This window comes from Kryptolebias marmoratus, linkage group LG11, assembly GCF_001649575.2.
Source record: "Kryptolebias marmoratus isolate JLee-2015 linkage group LG11, ASM164957v2, whole genome shotgun sequence".
Classification (NCBI taxonomy): domain Eukaryota; kingdom Metazoa; phylum Chordata; class Actinopteri; order Cyprinodontiformes; family Rivulidae; genus Kryptolebias; species Kryptolebias marmoratus.
In genome coordinates, this window is record NC_051440.1 from 21,568,467 (window position 1) to 21,588,587 (window position 20,121).

A 20,121-nucleotide genomic window follows, 5' to 3' on the forward strand; every position below is an offset into this window, starting at 1 on the left:
ATTCCCATCGTAGAAAGCCTTAAAAACCGCTCCAATAGTCTGAGGACCTCGCCTGAAAATTTCGTACAGAAACATAAAAATGTTTAAGATATCAACATGATTTAGTAAGTGAGTATGCACTTTATATTAAGAGTGTATTTGTTTGTTTTGTGGCCCAAGTAGCTCTATATTTATCATATGTCATTTAACATTTTATATTTCATACCGGCAGAAAACAAAAAACCTGCTGTCCAAAATTGTCTGAGTGTATCATGGCGGCGCCGATGGCGGTAAATTCAGGTAGCAATGCTTATTTTCTTAATTAGTTTGGTTGCAACTTTTTTCTCTTGTTTGGAAATAATTAATATGACGCCTTAAGGCCAATATGTGTTAAATTTAGTTGGCAGTTTGCTGTTATTACATGTTTTCACTGCATAATTATGACTGACTCAAGTTCGGGCACGGGGCTGTTCGGCTACTTTAGCCTAGCCTTGACTATGGCTATTAAACGTGAAATTAGCATGTGTGAGTGTACATACGTAGGCATGAATTGCATGTACGAATTAGATATATTTCAGTTCAATTCTGTCTAGTTGCTCAGTTGATGTGTTCAGTTTCTTGGAAATAAAACTGAAACTAACTTATAATGCCTTGGATCCAACTTCATACAAGTATCTGTGTGAATTTATTTGTGTAATACTGCACCTTTCTGAGAAGGTAACACGTTAAATGCAACAGGTTCAAAGTAGTCTCGAGATGCTTTTGACATTAAACAGTAATTTTGTGTTTTCTCGTACTTATTCGTTTGATTTATCTGTAGTCGCTAACATGGCAACATTTTGACCATAAATATATTAATCAACATAACGTTGAGATATAATGCAAAGTCCTTTGAAGCTTTAATAACCCACACAGTCAGTCACAATTTGTTTCTACATTTAATTAACTGTGTTTTTAGATAATTTAGATAAAAGGGTATTTATAAATAATGCAAGCATGCATGTGGAATTCAGAAATCCAAACTTTAAGTTTTGGTAAGACTGCAGAGCAACAAAAATGCAGTTTGTACTCATACAGCATAGGAAACAATTTGTTTCTAATTGAATGTCTGCAAATAAATCTTGACAAGATTGTTTGATTTTTACTCATAATGGATGAGTGGCTTTCACATCATGCACAAAGCCACACATTATGGCAATAAATAAATCCGGAGCAGCGGTAGGGATAAACAGAATCCTTAAAGTTTGTGGCAGAGCGCTTTGGAGAAGATGAGTTGGCCCAGGCAAAATTTCTGCCATTTCATCCGTGTTGCTATATTCTTGTTTACACAGAGATTGTTATAAATTTGATCTGATCACCATCAAGTAACAAATATGGTTATATTTGGTGGTGGCACTGGTCGTGGGGTTGTCAGAAATCAATTTTGTGCGATGAACCTCTTTTCTCATTTAGGAGCCAGCCTGTGGGGACCACTAAAAGAGTTATGGGAGACAGTTGATGCAGCTGTACTGAAGAGACAACCAGAGACTGTCCACCTGTTGGATCTGCAACTGAAGAAACACAAACCACACTTTCTGTCACTCTTTAAGAATCCGGTGAGATAGTTTGCATACAACCCAGCTTTTGTATTTGTTTTGTTTGTGAATATTCACAAGTTAGTTTTTCTCTTCTCATCTTGTGCAGCCTACATCCTTTAGTGTCATCAGACTAATAGATCCATATGTAAAATATTTTTGAGACTCTGTTATCAACTGATCTTCTCAATATTTTCAGCCAAAGAGCGCAGAGCAGAGAGAAAAAGTGCGCAAAGCCAGCACAGAAGGCATCGCAATACAAGGCCAGCAGGGTTCACGTCTTGTTCCAGAACAGCTTCTGACGGAGGCCTTCATCCTCAGTGATCTTTTTGACATTGGGGAGTTGGCAGCTTTGGAGCTTCTTTTGGCAGGTAGAGTAAAAACAAAGCTTATTTATAAGAACATCTTTTGAAGGTAATTTTGAGGCTGCATTTTGTGTAGGAGATACAACAACAACCACTTTAAATGCTACTGAATATTTTGTTTTAGCTTTGATCTGATCATATTTGTGATGTGGAAGTAATTCCTTTATTCACAGACAATTACAATCAATGCAGCCATGAAACATTGAATGTGATTGTTTTTCACCAGGTGAACAACAGCAGCCCCATTTTTCAGGCCTGACACGAGGTCTGGTGGCTGTGTTACTCTACTGGGATGGAAAGCTTTGTGTGGCCAACTCTCTGCGCACACTCATTCAGTCACGTCATGGCAAGACCTTTACTCTGGACTTAAGGTAATCAATTTCAAGAGTAGTATTTTTAGAGCATAATATGTTTTTAGTCAATGATGATGAATTTGTTGTTGTCAACAGGGTGGAATACTTTACTTTAACTTTCTCAGATCTTTTGATGACATGCATTGTTTTATTTTTTCAGTGGAGAGCTGGTGGCTTTGACAACACGCTTTACAGATGAGTTGATGAGTCAGGGACTGACCAAACGCATCCTTACCTTAGTGTCAGAGATAAGTGTAACGCGGGAGTTTGAACGGCTGCAGAGGGAGCGCGGCCTAGGCAATGAAAAGCACAGGAAGGAGGTAGGAGCAATAATTAGTTTTAACAAAAAGCAAAAGTCATTATCCACAAATATACTTGTTTCTATAATTCAACTCACTGTGTTATTACTCCTGAAGTAGAAGTATGTATTTGATTTAATCAAGGAAGAAATATTGACATTATTTTCTTTGCACTTTTGTCACCAGGTCTCTGACCTCATCAAAGAATGTCGACAGGCACTGGCAGACGGCTTGTTTTCATGGACCTGTCAGTCCCCCTTGACTAAAGAGGACACCTTGGCTCTCATTGGCCATTTGGAGACTGTGACGGCTCAAGCTGACGGTTCACTGGACAGCGTGAACCTTGCTCTGGTTATGGCACTTCTTTACTGCTTGGACGTCAGCTTTATAGAGCAGGGAACTGAAGACAGAGAAGGTGAATGCATATCAAATACTTAAATTTGTAGGAGATTCTATAGATCTTTGAATAAAAACTACTACTCTACCAGTGCAATGTTTGGCACTCTTTCATTTACATGTATGGACAGATTGATTTTCCTTGTGTGGTGTTCCTACAGATCTTCTCCAGGCGCTGCCGTTGCTGACAGAGAGGCAGTATGTGTCTGCGGTGCACAGTCGTCTGATGGACAGCCAGCCTTGGAAGCTTCCTGGGCTGCAGGCTTTGTGTCGGCTTGCCTGGGCTCTGTCTCTGAGAGTTCTTTCACAGCTGCCACAAGGCTCAGGTAAGTCTTGGATTCTTTGAACTTGTACTAAAAGTGCATCACAAGTTGTTGATGAAATGTAATGTCATCAATATATGTATGTGGCTACTGTGCAGCTCTTGTTGAGTTCACTGAAGCAGACGAAGCCCTGGCGGATCAGGCTCTGTTGGGAGATGTTTTTCTGTTCATGAAGGAGGGCATTTTGGGATGTGAGGGTTTTGCCCAGGAAGAGTTTTATATCCGCCGCCTCCATTCGCTCATCACAGACTTCCTGGCACTCATGCCAATGAAGGTTAGAGATTGTATATTTATTCTCTGAAACTATTAAATCATTCATCGTGCTGTCAATTTACACAGTTTAAGTGTACGTTGTTTTTGTTTTTTTCTGTAGGTAAAGCAGCTTCGTAACCGTGCAGATGAAGATGCCCGATTGGTGCACATGTCTCTACAGATGGACAGCGAACTTCCATCTTTGTTGCGGAAGGACTTGGATCATCTTATGGTTCTGGTCAGTTTCGATGTCTTATTTTCTGATAAGCAACATTTACTCAAACAGTAGCCAAAACATAAAAGGAAACTTGCTGCTGTGGCTTCACACTTTAAGTTTAGGTTATTAAACTTTGTTGTGCTTTCAGATTGGGGAGTTTTATAATAAGGATCCGTTTGGATTGGAGCTGGGCCTGGAGTTCTGGTGTCCCACAGAATCTCTCCAACATACTTCACTGCAGGGAACCTACATGGGCATGGCCCTGCAAAGACCTCCTCACAAACAGGTATGAGTCTGGTTTTCAGAACCAAAGTAGAAGCTCAACAGTTTGACGTGAAGAATAAGAAGTAGTTGTCTTTCTGCTGAAAAGTTTCTTTTTTTTGCGTTAATGTTTTGAAATACAGGTGGTTCTGTCCAAGTTTGTGCGTCAGATGGGAGACCTTCTGCCCTCCACCCTTTATATTTCTTATCTTCGCATGTTGAAAGGCCTCGCCAACGGCCCCCAGTGTGCTCATTACTGCTTCAGTCTTCTTAAAACAAATGGAGCTACACACAGTAAGACCAGTCTGTTGCCCTTACTTTAAAGACTTAGTTCTAGTGTTTAAATTACACTTCTACAATATTATGTGTTAATTCAAAAGGAAAATCTCAAAATTCAATTACTTCTGTAAGTTGAATTTATATTTAGGTGTTCTGATAATCAACATGAAGAAGCTTGGTCCTAATGTATATGCACTAATCTCTTACACATATGTGCAGGTGACAACATCCAGGGGGTTTCAGGCAGTCCAGTGTCCTGGGAGCATTTTTTTCACTCCCTCATGCTGTACCATGAGAACCTGCGACGAGATTTTCCTAATCCAGACTCGGCACACTACCGCCACCCGCCACTCCGAGGCATCACCCAAAGAGAGCTGGAAGGGCTTACATCTTTTCTGCAGCTACTCACAACAATTATCACATGGGTACGAGACAGCTTGGAGGAAAGATGATCATATTTAGGTTTTTGCTCATGTCATGTAAATTTTAATTTAGTTTTGGTTTTATTTTTTTCCCTTAGAGTGAAAATGCCCGTCTGGCGTTGTGTGAGCATCCTCAGTGGACCCCAGTTGTAGTGATGTTGGGGTTGCTGCAGTGCAGCGTTCCACCTGTTTTAAAGGCTGAGCTCCTTCACTCCCTGGCAGCCTTTGGAAAATCACCAGAAATTGCTGCTTCACTTTGGCAGTCGCTGGAGTACACACAGGTAGAACTGAACTACCGGTATTTGAGTCAATTTATGGAGACAAAAATTGTGCCCTTTTGTAACGTGAACATAATTACTTAAAATTTAATATATACATTAGTTCTATACACTGAAAGAGACTTTTGAAAATGCAACCTACTTGTTTACTTATTATAAGTGTTTTTGAATGATTTTTTTCAGAGGAAATGATGCACTTGTATGCCAAATAGTACATGACTTTACTTAAGACTGCTTGCTGCACAAATATTTATAAGTTATGCAGTTTCAAGAAAAGGATGTTTTGCTTTAAAAGTTTTTATTCGTTTTTTTTTTATGAGGAACTTCAAATTTGTGTGTTGGCTGAACTTCTGTAAAACATCAAGTCTGGAACCCTGGGATTTTTAAAATGCTTTGATATTATTTTAATCTTCAAAATGGCTGTCTTTAAGGTACCTTTGTACAAAAATGTCAGTTTTAAAATTGGTTTCTTCTACAGATCCTTCAGACTGTTCGAGCCCCGGGTCAGAGGCAAGCAGCAGGAATTGAGGTGAGATTTTTTCCTTATTGATGTCGAATTCTTAATACACAAAGCATTAATTAATAAAACTTTCAATTAGACCACTTAGGCACTCTATTTAAAAGGAGAACAAAATCTTTGTAACAGTTGGCAGGTATGATTATCACTGTCATTTTTAAGATTGAAAAACGTAATGATAATTAATGCGTCTAGAAAGGTTTAGTTGTGAAATTTGATTTGGCACAGTTTAATCATAACTGAAGCCCAACTATTGAACTACATAAATGATTTGTGTTTTATATAAATGTTTTTGCAATGACTTTGACTTATATTTGTGTTTGTAATAGGACGCTGCACGTTTGACAACTTGTATTACTGTTTTTGTGTCTCAGGTTGAGCTGAATGAGATCGAGTCCAGCTGTGAGGAGTACCCTTTGGCACGAGCCTTCTGCCATCTGATCAGCACTTTAGTTGAGAGCAGCGTGCCTCTTAATTTAGGGGCGGGGCTACGTGTGCCTGGCTTTCAGCCCTATCTGAACTTCTTGCGTGAGTCTGTATTCCTCCCCTTTCCCACCAGAGCATATCGCCGTCCAGCTGAAAAGGTAATTATCCCTTCTGGAAGATGCGGGTTTGTTGTTTAAGCATGCACATGTTGACCTTTTATTTTTCCAGATTTGTGTTCAAGTTTTACAAACTTTATTTATTTCTCTTTTCTCAGTGGGAGGTAGCTGACTCTGTCCTGGAGGTGTTCCACAAGCTGCTGCGAAACTACGAGCCTCAGCCATCAGATTTCATCCAGGAGACCGTGGAGCTGCAGGGAGAGCAGGTCCCTGCAGACAAGCCCCCCGGCCACAGCATCATGTTTCACCTGCTTAACGACTCACCCATGCTGGCTCTCTGCCTCAGTTTGCTGGAGGAGGGCGTGCGCCAGCTGGACACTTACGCACCCTTCCCTGGTGGGCAAACATGTTACTGCTGTCAGAGAGATACAGACGGTTTGTGTGTGCAGCTGTTCTGACAGTGTGGTCCATCTCTTATCCCCTTCCTTACAGGTAAAAAGCACCTGGAGTCAGCAGTGTTGCACTGCCTCTGCCTTTTGGATTTGGCTCTGCAGAAGGAGGTGGTGTTCATGGACCTCCTCAGAGAGAGCCAGGCCTCTCTGATTGTCTCCCCTCTGGAGCAGCTCTTCCAGGGAGTCAGTCCTCAAACCCGCAGAGCTGATCACATCATCAACATTGCCAGGTATGTGTAACAGTTTTTGCTATGAGGATTTGTGTAAATGAATTTTTATCATTTATATTCAATTTTTCCAGAATCTGTTGAAATTTTAAACCTCTCTTTGAGTCATAGGTATTTATTTATTATATTAATCAAAAAGGAAAACTGACTTCCGGTTATGGCAGCCAGGTGAAAGGACGTGCTCTCACCGCTCTGCTGTTCTTGTCAAAAAGTTGACCTAAAATACCTTCCTTTCAAACTGAACTAAGCGGCCAGAGTGCGCGGGTGATTGGAATAATGCCTAAAGCAGCAAAGGCGTCCCAAGAAGGAAGTGAAAAAGCAAAACAACATAAACTGACGGATTATCATCTTCGAGGTGAAATGCTGAAAGCTAATGCTAATGCTAGCTCATGCCCAGCTCCAATGGCTGCCGCGGACACAGAAGAGAGCCCGAAGTCTCAAAGCGGCAAGGTGGACCAAATACTGTCTGTGGTTAATTCAATCCAAAAGGATTTCTCCTCTAGATTTGACGAAGTTCTGGACTCCATCGACAGTGTACGCAAAGAGATAACTGACTGTGCTCAGCGAATTACAGAAGCAGAAACACGCATTTCTGATGCGGAGAATGAGATAAAGACGTTACGAGCTAAGGTGGATAAGCTAGAGGCCAGGAAGAAAGACTTGGAAGATAAAGTTATGGATCTGGAGTCCAGGTCGAGACAAAACAACCTGAGGCTGGTCAACCTACCGGAGGGAGCTGAAGGACAAAATGCATGCGAGTTCCTGGAAAAGTGGCTGCCGGAGACCCTCGGTGTTGGAGCGGTGACCGTGGAAAGAGCGCACCGAATTGGACCCCGGAGGGACAGCACCGCAACGCCTCGCACTTTAATAATGAGATTTCTCAGCTACAAGGATAAACAGCTTATTGCTCTCGCATCAAAGGCTAATACTGATATTCGCTACCAGAATCAGCAAGTCCGGTTTTACCCAGACGCTGCGGCGGGTCTGCTCCAGCTTCGGAAGCAGTTCGACCCGATACGAACGGAGCTGCGCAAACTGGGATTGCGCAACGGGGTGGCTCACCCAGCCAAGCTGCTGGTAACTCATCAGGACCGAACTCATGTTTTTAAAACAGCGGCGGATGCACGCGAGTTTCTAAAGATGCTCCAGAAGAAAACCGACGGGGAGGTAACAAAGGGCTGAACACCCATACGGTTCTTAAATTAACATTTTGTGAATTTGTTTGGCCTTACTGCCGCCTAGTTCGGTCAGTTCTATGGATAGTGGAACAGAAATGGACTATTATGGACACAGTTAGTTCTGCTTAGGCATGCCAAGAATAAACACATGCTGGTCGTTGTGAACAATAAGTTTAAACCCGTGTATAAACATGTGGAAGGTTAAAATGTTATACATAATGAACAGCATCGGTAGAAAACTTTAGTTTTGGTTATTGAGTGGTTAGACTGCTCCTCACTGCGTGTGGGTCGGTCACACGCGATAACGGGAGGTGTACAGAGGGGGGAGGGAGACCCTTGGAGGTCGGTCGTGGAGTGGAAGTTCAGGTTTAGGGGATATATTGTACGTTTTATTTTGATGTTTAAGCTTCTCACATGTTCATGTTCGTATGGGGTAAACTGTGTTTTTTCTCTCCATTTCCGGTAATCTGGTTAATTTTACATGTCGAAAGCTTTAAATCTTAAAATGATTACAAGGAACTGCAGGGGCCTACAACGCCTAAAGAAGGTTAAACAAGTCATTAATAGATTGCATGATTTGGATTCCAGAATAGTATTTCTGCAGGAGACACATCTTATGGAAGAGGATGAGAGCCGGGTCAGGAGGAGGTGGCGGGGCAGTGTATTCACTTCAGCATTTTCTTCTAGAGCAAGAGGAGTTATGACTCTTGTACATGAATCTGTCCCATTTCTTGTAAACAATGTTATCAAAGATAAGAAGGGTAGATATTTGATAGTCCAGGGCTCCTTACTATTGGAAAAAATTAACCTGGTTAATGTTTATGGTCCTAACACAAATGACTCTGGGTTTTTTCGAGACTTGTTCCTCTTACTTTCGTCACTACAGGGGCGCTTGATGATCGCAGGGGATTTTAATTGCACCCTTATTCCAGAAATGGATAGATCCACAGGGTCAGATCTGACACATAGTAATTGTAGAACAACTATACAGATGTTTATGAAAGCTCTTAGACTGGTGGACATCTTTAGGGAACTACATCAACAAACTAGAACCTACTCATGCTATTCAGCAACATTTCAGACCTACTCCCGAATAGATTATTTTTTAATCTCAACAGAACTAATATCTAAAATTCAAAACTGTATGTATGACAGCATAGTGATCTCAGATCACGCGCCATGTTGTCTGAACTACTGTGATGAAAATCTCACCAGAGACCCCCCTAGATGGCGCTTTCAGCATAAATGGCTGCAGGATGAGGATTTTGTTAAATATATTGGGCTACAGATTGATGAGTTCTTTCAATTGAACACAAATCAAACAACAGCATCCACCAGATGGGATGCCTTTAAAGCATTTATTAGAGGGCATATTATAAGCTATACAGGCAAGAAGTCAAAGGAAGCCAAGACTAAAAGGCAGCATCTAGAAAATAAAATTAAGGACATACAAGAGAGGGTTTTTCAAACAAATGATATTGAGTTGAAAAAACAACTGCTGATCCTCAGAGCAGAATATGACAAAATGTCCAGTCTCAGAGCAGCATCCAGCCTCTTAAGATTGAAACAAAACTTTTACGAACAAGGGGACAAAGCTGGAAAACTTCTAGCTTGGCAGATTAAAAAGCTTGAAGGAACAACATCAATCACATCAATTGAAACACAGGATAAAACTCTAATAGATCCAAGAGATATTAATAATGCTTTTAAAGAGTATTATCAGAAACTATACGATACTCAAGGAAATCTAGACCAAGTGGAATCAGACAAGTTTTTGAGTCGACTACATATCCCCGTCATTGCAGATGACTGTAGAGTAGACTTAAACATAGAAATAAATAAAGAAGAATTAGCACGGGCCATTGAAGGAATGAGATCTGGCAAACAAGCGGGACCGGATGGAATCCCCATCGACCTGTATAAAAAATTTAAGGATAAATTGCTCTCACCCCTTCTAGATATGTTTATGGAATCATTTAAAAAAGGCACCCTGCCTCCCTCTTTGAATCAGGCTCTAATTATTCTGCTGCCAAAACCGGGTAAGCCCCCAAATAAGTGTGAAAACCTGAGACCCATTAGTTTACTCAATTCTGATCTCAAAATCATCTGTAAACTACTAGCAATACGGTTACAAAGAATTCTACCAGATATAATAAATAAGGATCAAAATGGGTTTATAGTTGGGAGGCAAGGATACCACAACATCCGAAGGGTCCTGAATATTACTTGGTGTAAAAAAAACACTAATGATACAGCTCTTCTCTCACTGGACGCGGAGAAGGCTTTTGATAGGGTCGAATGGCCCTATCTTTTTAACATATTGGAAAGGTTAAATTGTGGAAGTAACTTTATTAAATGGGTTAAAATATTATATAATAATCCAACTGCAGAAATAGTATCAAACAAAATATTTTCAAGGGCGATTCAAATTAGGAAAGGTTGTCGACAGGGATGCCCTCTCTCTCCTTTATTATTCACTCTGGCAATAGAGCCATTGGCATCAGCCATTCGTCTTCATCCACGAATCTCCGGGATAACAATGGGCCCCACAGAGCACAAAATCTCTCTATTTGCTGACGATGTAATTTTATTTCTATCAGATCTGAAAAAGTCAATTCCAGTGGTGATGGAAGTGATCCAGGAATTCGGGAGAATCTCAGGTTACAAAACAAATAATGCAAAATCTTCTATTCTGGTATTAAATGTTGAAGAAAGGACTAATCCCATCAGAGAAGTTAAACAATTTAAAGTAGTGGAACATTTTGAATACTTGGGTGTTCAGATTTTCCNTAGAATTCTACAATTCAAATGGCTAATGCGCGTTTATGTTACACCCGTGCATTTAAATAAATACAATAACAACATACCAGATTTCTGTGTAAAGTGTAATTCTAAAGGGACTTTAATACACTGTATGTGGGAATGCAGACAAATCAATGCATTTTGGGCAGAGGTGAAAGATACAATTGAAAAAATACTCTTAAAACAAATTTCACTAGATCCTAAATTGTTCCTGTTGGCTTTATACCCTGAGAAGCATAACTTTAGTAAAGTGGAATGTACCTTTATAGATATAAGCTCACTAGTTGCAAAAAAATGTATTGCTATGGCTTGGAAAAATATCAGCAGACCTAGTGTCATGCAGTGGTTAAAACAGATGGCATCTAATTTGCCACTAGAAAGAATAACATATATTAGGAAATCCAAACAGCATCTCTTTGAAAGGATTTGGGGGCCTTTCATTAATTTTATTAAGAACGTAGACTTGTCAGAAGGATTGTTCGAGTTTTGATTTACCGAAACCTGCAGTGTGCCATGTTGTATAGATGTGTATTTACATGTAACCAGTTTGCAATCTGCTTGAATACCCGTTTTTGAGAAGCTGTTTTTGTTTGATTTGTTTTGTTTTTTCTCCCATGTCTTTTTTTTTTTTTTTTTTCTGTCCTTGTTCTCATTTCTCTGAGTTGAGAAGAATAATTACAGTCATGTAATAACCACAAAGAAAACATGTTCAGATAGTTACATGATTGTATTTACAAAATTAAAAATCTCAATAAAAATATTTTGGTAAAAAAAAAAAAGAAAACTTAGAATTGATGCCTCTGAGTGATGACCATTGCTTGTCTCTTGCAGGTATCTTTACCACAGCAGCTCCAACCCAGAGGCAGCTTTTCAGAGTGCAAAGATTCTTCGTCGCATTGCCAACTATCCCAACATTCAGATAAGGCTGGTGGGAGATTTCACACACGACCAGGTATGTGAAAGCTTAATTAGATTTATAGTTAAACATTTTACTATTTTTTATTTGACCTGCTTGTTTTAGATGTCATTTAGGTTTGTAACAGAATTGAGGACAAGAGTTGGATAAAAACTTTGAGTTAGAGTTCAGGATCTTTGTTTGTGTTCTTCAGACCGTGAGTGAGAAGCTGATGGCCGGCTTTGTGGAGTGTTTAGACAATGAAGAAGCAGAAGAGGGAACAGAAAAAGAAGACGGTAATTCATTGTCTAGTACTTACGTACCATAGCATCTTCTGCACCAATTTTAGTTTAAAATATGTAAAATATGTGTTAGTATCTGAACAATTTTCTTAACCTTCAGATTTAGACCAACAAAAGAAAGTGGCAAGAATCCGACATGAAACCCAGATCCACATCCTGAATCTGCTCATCACCTCCTTGGAGCTGAAGGCACCCAATCTGGCCCTTTACCTTTTGGGTTATGAAGTCAAGAAGCCTGTGTCCTCAACAAATCTCCAGGACCCAGGTTGGGGTTTCAAACTAACATGTTGGTTTGGATTGTTGTTCTAATGAAAAGGGAACAAATTACGTAAAAGTCCTTTGTCGTATTTGCTGTTTGTGGCAGGTGTGTTGGGATGCCCTCGCAGCTGCCTGCATGCCATCCTGAGTCTGCTGCAGAGAGGCACGGAGAAGAGATCAGGGCCCGTACTCACACAGGAAGCCCCTCACCTCGCAGAGCTCTGCTACCAGGTAATGACAAAACTAAGGTGCTTTGACGTATTATTGACTGGCCAGAAAAATAACCCCAAAATGTTTAAAATTCAATTCATGCTCTATGAAAAGATTTTCTGATTGTTTGGCTTCCTCTCTCAGGTGATCTATCAGCTGTGTGCCTGTCCAGACACATCTGGACCCACAATGCGCTACCTGAGGACCAGCCAGGACTTCCTGTTCTCTCATTTGCAACACCTACCCTTCGTCCTGCCAGGTGAGTTCAGGATGCTGAATTATACAAATATTTGCATTGCTAATAAATCTAAAACTTCTAACAAAAGAGGCTGGAAACGGCACAGTACCTTTTAAGTATTATTTTTTTTGGGGATGAATTAATGGATCCTAAAGCAGCCTAAAGATAGTAGCACTAAGAAATAAACTGGCAGCAAATTCTTTATTATCTTGATTTTTGTTTTTTTTGTCCTCAGGTAACCAGATTGCTGCCCTCTCCCAGATGTCATGGCTCATGAAAACTGCTGCAATTGAGCTGAGAGTAACTTCACTGAACCGCCAGCGTTCACACACACAGCGCCTCGTCAGCCTCTTATTGGATGACCAGCCACACCCTCAGCATGCAGGTCTGAAAAATGACAGAGCTTTATCAAATATAATGCTCTTCTTTCATAATGCTAATTGCATTTTTTATGTTGATTTGTTAATAAAAGTTAGGACTGGAAACGATTTCTAAAATAAAATCAAAGAAAAACTTATGAACGATTTACCTCACAGTAACCAAGGCTACAAAGCAAAGTATGTGATCCTATGCACTTAAAGAGCTTTATTTGTCTTTCCAGCTGATGGAGAATCAGGCATGGAAGAAGAGACCCGATCAGTCAGTGGTTTTCTTCATTTTGACACAGTCTCTAAAGGTTTGTGCCTCATTTGTCCCTCATTCACTTCAAAAGGGTGATTTTATAAATAACAGGGATTATTTAGATGTCATTTAAGAGTCTGAGTATTTAAGAATTAAACTGTATTGACTTTGACGTGTCTCCATCAGTGCGCAGGAAGCTGCTGAGTGTGTTGGATGAAATTGACTTCAGTCAGGATATGCCTGAACTGCTGCAGCTGGATTTCTTTGAGCGGACTCAGATAGAACAGGTCATCTCCAACTGTGAGCACGTCAACGAGCAAGGACACACTGTGTGCAATGTTAAGGTGAGCAAACAGATGGAAAATGCCTTATTTTATTTTTTAAAGATTTATCTTCAGTTATTCTTTTGTCAAACATTTATTTTTGTTTTCCTCCCAGTTGCTTCACAGAGTGCTGGTGGCTGAGGTGAATGCTCTGCAAGGAATGGCAGCAATCGGACAGAGGCCTCTGTTATTGGAAGTAAGTGAACTTTATGGGGACTCCTTCATGTTCTGATTTTATAAATGAGAAGTCTTGTTGTGGTTTTAAATGTGTGGGGCAGAAATGTTTAGGAAAAATCATTTTGCAAAGAGCAATTTGTTTTTTCATTTAGTTTCCAAAATGTTGAGATGTAAAAACTTACTGTTAAACATTTTATTTTTCTTCAGAGTTTGTAGTCACTTACACAGTAGCCAAAATGCCTTTCTAATTATTTCCTTCATGCCTGGTAGGAGGTGAACTCCATCCTACAGCACGTGGTGGAACGTAATCGTGTTCGTCGGAGTCTGACAGCGAAGCGGCATGCGCTGCAGTCCTGGAGGAGCCTGGTGGAGACGCTGCTGACTGCCTGCCCAGCTGATCTCATCCCGGCTGATGACAGGCAGCTCATCATCAGAGACTTCCTGCTCGATCTGCATGATAAAGTTAGTAAGGAGTTTTGGAATTGCAGAAGCAAATACAGCCCAATAGATATTTTACTGCATTTTTGCAGCAGTTTGTGAAATTGTAAACAAAATATCAGCTAATAATAATGAAACGATTTCTAACATACATTGAACTAGTAAAATAATACAACAAATTGTTTGTTATCTAGGTATTGTCCGAAGATGCAGCAGGAGAGTTGATGCCCATTGTTGCAGGAGCAGTCTTTACTCTGACAGCTCAGCTCAGCCAATCAGTGCTGTCTGAGCAGCAGCAGGGGGTGGGATCTGAAACGTCCTCTGGCTTTGCCTCCATCGCTAACTCAGCCCTCCACCTGATCCTCCGCAAGCTGTTGGACTTCATCCTTTGCACTGGTTAGTGATTATTTAAAACCCCTTTGACTCAAACATTTATTTTCCACCTGATGCGTGTTGTTAAAAACATATTTTATGTTATTTTTAATGATGTAAGGAGGTGGGTACCAGCGGCTGCGTGCTCACCTGTACGGCTCTCTGCTGTATTACCTCCAAATTGCCCAGAAACCTGAGGAACCAGACACTTTGCAGTCAGGTACCACAGAAACACATTTTTTACAAATTGTCAGCAGAGACCTGCCCCTTTTTTAAGATTTTAAAGGAACATAATCTCTTTGTTTTTGCAGCTGGGAAAGCTATGTGGGAGCGCCTCACAGCACCTGAAGATGGATTCTCCAAACTGCAGAGAGAGAACCTAGCGATCATTGAAAGCTATGGCAAGGCCCTGATGGAGGTTGTGTGTAGGGATGCCTGTGATGGCCATGAAATAAGCAGGGTAATGTCCAAAATTTGTGTTTTTTCTGCAGCCTCAACCTTATAGAAATATTTTTGTTCCTATGTTATCTTTATCCCATACTGTAAAATTACATTTAAACCCGACTTTCTTTAACACCCCTGTGGTTGTCTTTTTGTCAGATGCTGGCCCTAGCAGTTCTGGACCGTATCCTGTCAATAGACCGTCAGAATCAGTGGCTGCTTTATGTGTGCAACAGTGGCTACCTGCGTTCGTTGGTGGAGAGTCTGAGACAAGACGATGTTGCTCTGCAGAGCCTGCTCGCTCCCCAGCCACCCCTCCTCAAACCACTATACATCTATGAGAGCAAGATGGTAAAGAGATCATTAGTTTTTGTGGATTGTTGCTTCTAAAAGTCCCAAATATGTCTCCAAGTAAATGTAGGATTGTGTCCCGTCCTGTGTACCCTCAGGCTCTTTTAACACGTGTGGCTAAAACTGGTCAGGGAGCAGTGGAGCTGCTGCGCTGTGGGCTGGTGGCACAGCTGATTGAGTGTCAGGTGTTCGACATGCTACCTGACAGTGATTCCCACAGGTAAGGAAGGAGAAAATGGCAACATTTTACAACATCTTTGTTCCACCACATTCATAAACCTGGGGTTGAGTGAACTTATTTAATAGATATTTCAGTCAATCATTTGTTCTTTAAATAGATTTTTCTGACAACCTTTTTATTTTGGGACTTTGAGTTGTCTTGAAGTATAAAAATTGTATTATTAATTTGTTTGTGTCATTGTGGACTCAGGGTGATGAGGGATCCTTCTGGCTTCATCCCAACTCCTATGGACCGGTACAGGCAGATCCTTTTACCAGCCTTGAGGCTCCTTCAGGTGATCCTGACGTCTACGTCCATTAATCACCAGCAGGGGGCAGCACAGGTAAACAAATGTAACCTTCTATATTGTTTTAGAATTGTGACTACAAAAGGGCCAAATATTTAATTGATTTTGTGTGTATTAAGTAAGAAAGTGGGGTCTTTAATCAGTATAGACTCTGTTAATTCCTGTTGGGCTAAATGGTTTGTTGCCTTTGACTGCGGGACTAGACGAAGCAAATTAAGATTTGAGCGGATTAACTAATTTTTATGTTTGCGTAGGTCCTCCAGTGGCTTATTGTCCATGCAGACACCATTCAGTCCCTGCTGCGCTGTCAGGAGCTCAGTATAGGAGCTCTGCAGGAACTCTCTTTGCTTACGGGCATCATCAGTAAAACTGCTCTACCAGGTACAAAAATATCATACCAAGCAAAAACTTAATTCCTAATTCATTTATCTATGGTCATCATTGTGCATTTTTTTTATTCCCATAATCTGAGGCTCAGTGAATATTTATGTTCAACTAGGTGTCCTTGAGATGGGTGGAGAGGTCAACAGTGCTGCCCTGATGGAGTTCCAGGGTCACATTAATAGATTCCAGGTAAGAAAACAAAAGTCTAAAACTTGAATCTTGTTCCATCCAATCCTGTTAATTTCTGTCTTTCAGTGTGAGCTCAGCAGCTGGTAACAGTTCTGTTCCTTTGCAGCGTTTGTGTCTGTCCTTGCTGGGCCGCCTGGCAGGAAGCGAGCGGGAGCGATTGTTGAAGCAGGCGGAGATTTCTGCACCTGGAGACTCAGCTGAACAACGAGAGGAGATGGAGGTGGCCATGCTGCAGGTTAAACAGTCGTCATTTACTAAATGGACTCTCAGTAAATTACTCTTAGGCTTCCATTTAACAGTAAAATGCCAAGTGAACACTGGAAACAAACATTCCTCAAAGGCCTTGCAGTGTCTGCAACTGTAATCAATGTTTTTTTAGTCAGTTTTGTGTTGTCAGCAATCCGACTTCTGATTTCCTCTGTCTTCTAGGTGTGTGCCAACATCATGGAGTACTGCCAGACTCTTTTACTGCAGAGTTCTCCTCAGGCTCAGTTCAGCATCTGTCTCTTCAGTCCGTCAAGCAGTGAACCAGCTGGCAGAGACGGAGGACGCTCAGGTCGGTGATACATAAAACTTTAAAAGAAGATGACTTGAATCAAGTCATTGTTAAACTTGTATTTTTTCTACCATTTTAAAGTACTGTTCCTTATCCTATATATAAAAAAAATCTTTCAGTGTCGCAATACAAATCAGCAGAGAAATCTAAGAACTTTTAAGCACTCAGCTCCTTAAGTTTTTCTTGTCTTTTTCAGATCTCTCATCTTCTCTGCCGTCAGTTGCCCACTCCCGGGTCCCTAGCCTGGGTCTGGTCCTGTACCTGCTGAAGAACAGTGCTGCAGAGTTCTTCCAGTTCCACCAATGTCACAGACAAAGCCTGGGCAAGCTGCAGAACCTGGATCAGCTGCCGCCAGAGGAGCTCAAGGAGGTAAGGATGAAACCAAACAAACAAGTGAAAATGGATCTCATATTTAATTGTAGACTGTCTACAATGAGGGTTTGAAACCCCTCATTGTCTACAGATTGAACAAACTCCCTGAATTACATATTTTCAAATCAAAGAGTTTAAAAAAAAAAATCTGGGTTGTGTATTTTGAAGGGTATTATAATTTCTGACTTTAGACATTCAAATAGAAGTTTTCAAGCACAGAAAGATAGAGATATGTTATAACTTGTATTTTTTAAGCATTTCAATGAAGTGTTTAAGAACAGTTTATTTGATCTAATCATATTTTCTCTGTGTAGTTGTGCCAAGGCCTGGTATCCGGTCCAGGAGGGGTGGAGAAAATCTCTTCAATCCAGAGGAACTTGCTTGCCAAGAGACGACTGGTCCAGCTTATCAACAACAGAGCCAAGCTGCTGGCTCTGTGCTCCTGTATCCTTTGGTTTTCATAAGGCTTATGGCATCAACTACAAATACAGTGAGCTTTCTTTTCCCAGCTGGGTTTAAACATCAATCTGTGTCTTCTGTGTTCTTTTCTGTATTATCATTATATCGAGGAGATAAATGCTGCTATAACACAATGAAGAAATGCCTTAGCTTCCGTCTTCCTCAGATGTTATTGAGACCAGTTTATTTGTGCTGTGGCGTCACCTGGAGTACTACCTGCTGCATTGCACCCCCACTGATCCCAAGGACTCCCTGATCCCTGGAGCCAGTTTATTCAGATCCCGACTCACAGATGGTAAGAAAATACCTTTAAAGCTAGACACAGACATAAGTTAAAAGTGTGATCAGTTCATATTAAGACTCATGTATTTTAAAAGCAGACCTGAGGCAGTGAATTTGCAGACACAGCAGTTTGGTTAAGTACATCTCCAACAAATTTAATGCTCAAAATTTACACTGGCATTGGCTACAAAGTTGTCTTTTTTTATTGTAGGAGAAAAAATATATTTTTCTAGACGTCCACTTTTGCATTGAGCATTGTGTGTAGGAGTGATGCCCAGTAAATGGTAGCCAGTCTCAGTCTCTGGACCCTACAGTAACATAACTACACCTTCTAAAGCTGATTTGTTTGTGGATCAGTTCGATGCTAACAGAGGAGCTCCACCGTGTTTCATCAGCTGTTTATTGTGACAGATAGATTGGGAAATTCAGGTCCAAGCGGTTTGACTGTGAAGGAGTTTTGGTCCAGTTTTGTTGTGTTTGAGCTTTGATAGTTATAGTTTTTAAATTAATATTGAATAACTGTGACTGAGTTGTGAGGGAATCTGAAGCAGTCATTAAATGTGATCAGATCGGAGGCCATCTGCGTTCAGAGCAGTTGTTGTGTTCTTATGTTTATATTAAAAGCAGAGATAATATCGCTGCAGTTTATTTCTGATTGCTGCTTTTGTTTAGAAGTTATTTTTAAGGGAAAACGGAGCTCGTCCATCAGTCAATGAGAATAAAGGACAGAAAAAAAGTTCTTTTTTTTTGCAACAACTGAGTTTTTTATCCTGTGAGGTGGTGTTTGAAAGTTATGAAATATGCCAAAGAGATGTGGCAAGGACACAGTTAGAGGTTTTTTAGGAAACTGTTTTCTGTGAAGGCTTGCTTCACGACATACTGCACCGAATCAGCAGCTGTAACCCCAGCTGCTAAAACTGTGAATAATTTGTTGTGAATGTATTGTGAATGTGAAGTGATTGTGGTTTGGGACAAACATTAAAAATTATATTTAGGATTTTTTAAATTAAGGACAGAAGAGGGAAGCTGTAGCTTTGTAAAACTCATCTCATTTACTGATTGTTTGTTTCAGAATCATTTGGCGGACTGCAGGCCGGCGGTGGTCGTGGACTTGGCCTGTCCAGAGTCAGCCAACAAGACCTGGACCTGGTAAGAAATGGCTGCAAAATGACATTAGCTGCATAAATGTCTGTTGAGTTTCTAAACCCTCATTATTTTTGTGGCTGCAGCTGAAAGGCGACATGGCTGCAGGGTTCGGGGAGGCTCTGCAGAGGAAACTGCTCGAGGTGGAAGGCCTTTACAGTCAAGTCCGCTCTCGCTACACCTTCATCCAGGCCCTCGTTCGCAGGATCCGTGGCCTGCTCCGACAGCCCAAGAGCTGAATGCAAAAATAATCTCTTTCTGAAAGATTTGTAGCTTCTGAGATGTTTGAGGATAACAGACTTTTTTATGTCCACATCAAACATCACAGATTTATACTATCTGATCCGTCTTGTCTATGGACTGTTGTGACGCAGTTATTATAGCGTGGCACATTTTGTGTCACAATCCTAATTATGACAACTAATAGTGTGAAAGTAGTGCTGTTTGAAGAACACACTTGGGGTATTTTTACTTGTTCAAATGATTTTGATATGCTTTTGGTTGTTCTGTCTCTTTTTTTCTTTTGTGAAAATAAATCTTTTCTAACTATGTATAGGTCTTCTGTCACTAAAATAATTGAATTACCAAAGTTTAATTTAGCTGGTAAGTGGAGTCATTGTGTGTCTAAATGAACAGTGTTTAGTTGACTGTACTCAGTGTCTGAATTCATCTGTCTTATGATTTCTTTACCTTCTTGTTTAATGCCTTCCCTTATCGCATGTACAGATGGTAAATGGCTGCTTTATCTCGTCCAAGGACCCCAAAGCGCCTCACAATACAATCACCCATTCATACACTGATGGCCGTAAGCTGCCCTCTGACCACCACCAAGTGACACAACAGCTGACGGAGCAGGGGCTCGAACCA

The 20,121-nt window shown here is 40.7% G+C and overlaps 1 protein-coding gene across 1 annotated transcript; it reads left to right on the forward strand.

Moving 5' to 3' along the window:
* The first annotated feature begins 221 nt into the window (after positions 1-221).
* Positions 222-19,805, forward strand: nup205 (nucleoporin 205). Its single transcript, XM_017419047.3, has 42 exons — positions 222-279; positions 1,432-1,574; positions 1,753-1,924; positions 2,145-2,289; positions 2,432-2,591; positions 2,757-2,985; positions 3,128-3,292; positions 3,388-3,563; positions 3,663-3,779; positions 3,907-4,044; positions 4,163-4,313; positions 4,518-4,723; positions 4,819-5,001; positions 5,477-5,527; positions 5,890-6,099; positions 6,216-6,453; positions 6,550-6,739; positions 11,548-11,668; positions 11,826-11,907; positions 12,014-12,178; positions 12,278-12,402; positions 12,526-12,640; positions 12,855-13,004; positions 13,221-13,295; positions 13,427-13,584; positions 13,679-13,759; positions 14,011-14,202; positions 14,373-14,574; positions 14,672-14,770; positions 14,862-15,010; positions 15,151-15,342; positions 15,441-15,562; positions 15,773-15,905; positions 16,124-16,250; positions 16,369-16,442; positions 16,549-16,677; positions 16,872-16,998; positions 17,195-17,367; positions 17,685-17,814; positions 17,996-18,124; positions 19,184-19,260; positions 19,341-19,805. The coding sequence occupies exons 1-42, from the start codon at positions 252-254 to the stop codon at positions 19,491-19,493; spliced, it is 5,982 nt and encodes a 1,993-aa protein (XP_017274536.1). The 5' UTR covers positions 222-251; the 3' UTR covers positions 19,494-19,805.
* The last annotated feature ends 316 nt before the right edge of the window (positions 19,806-20,121 follow it).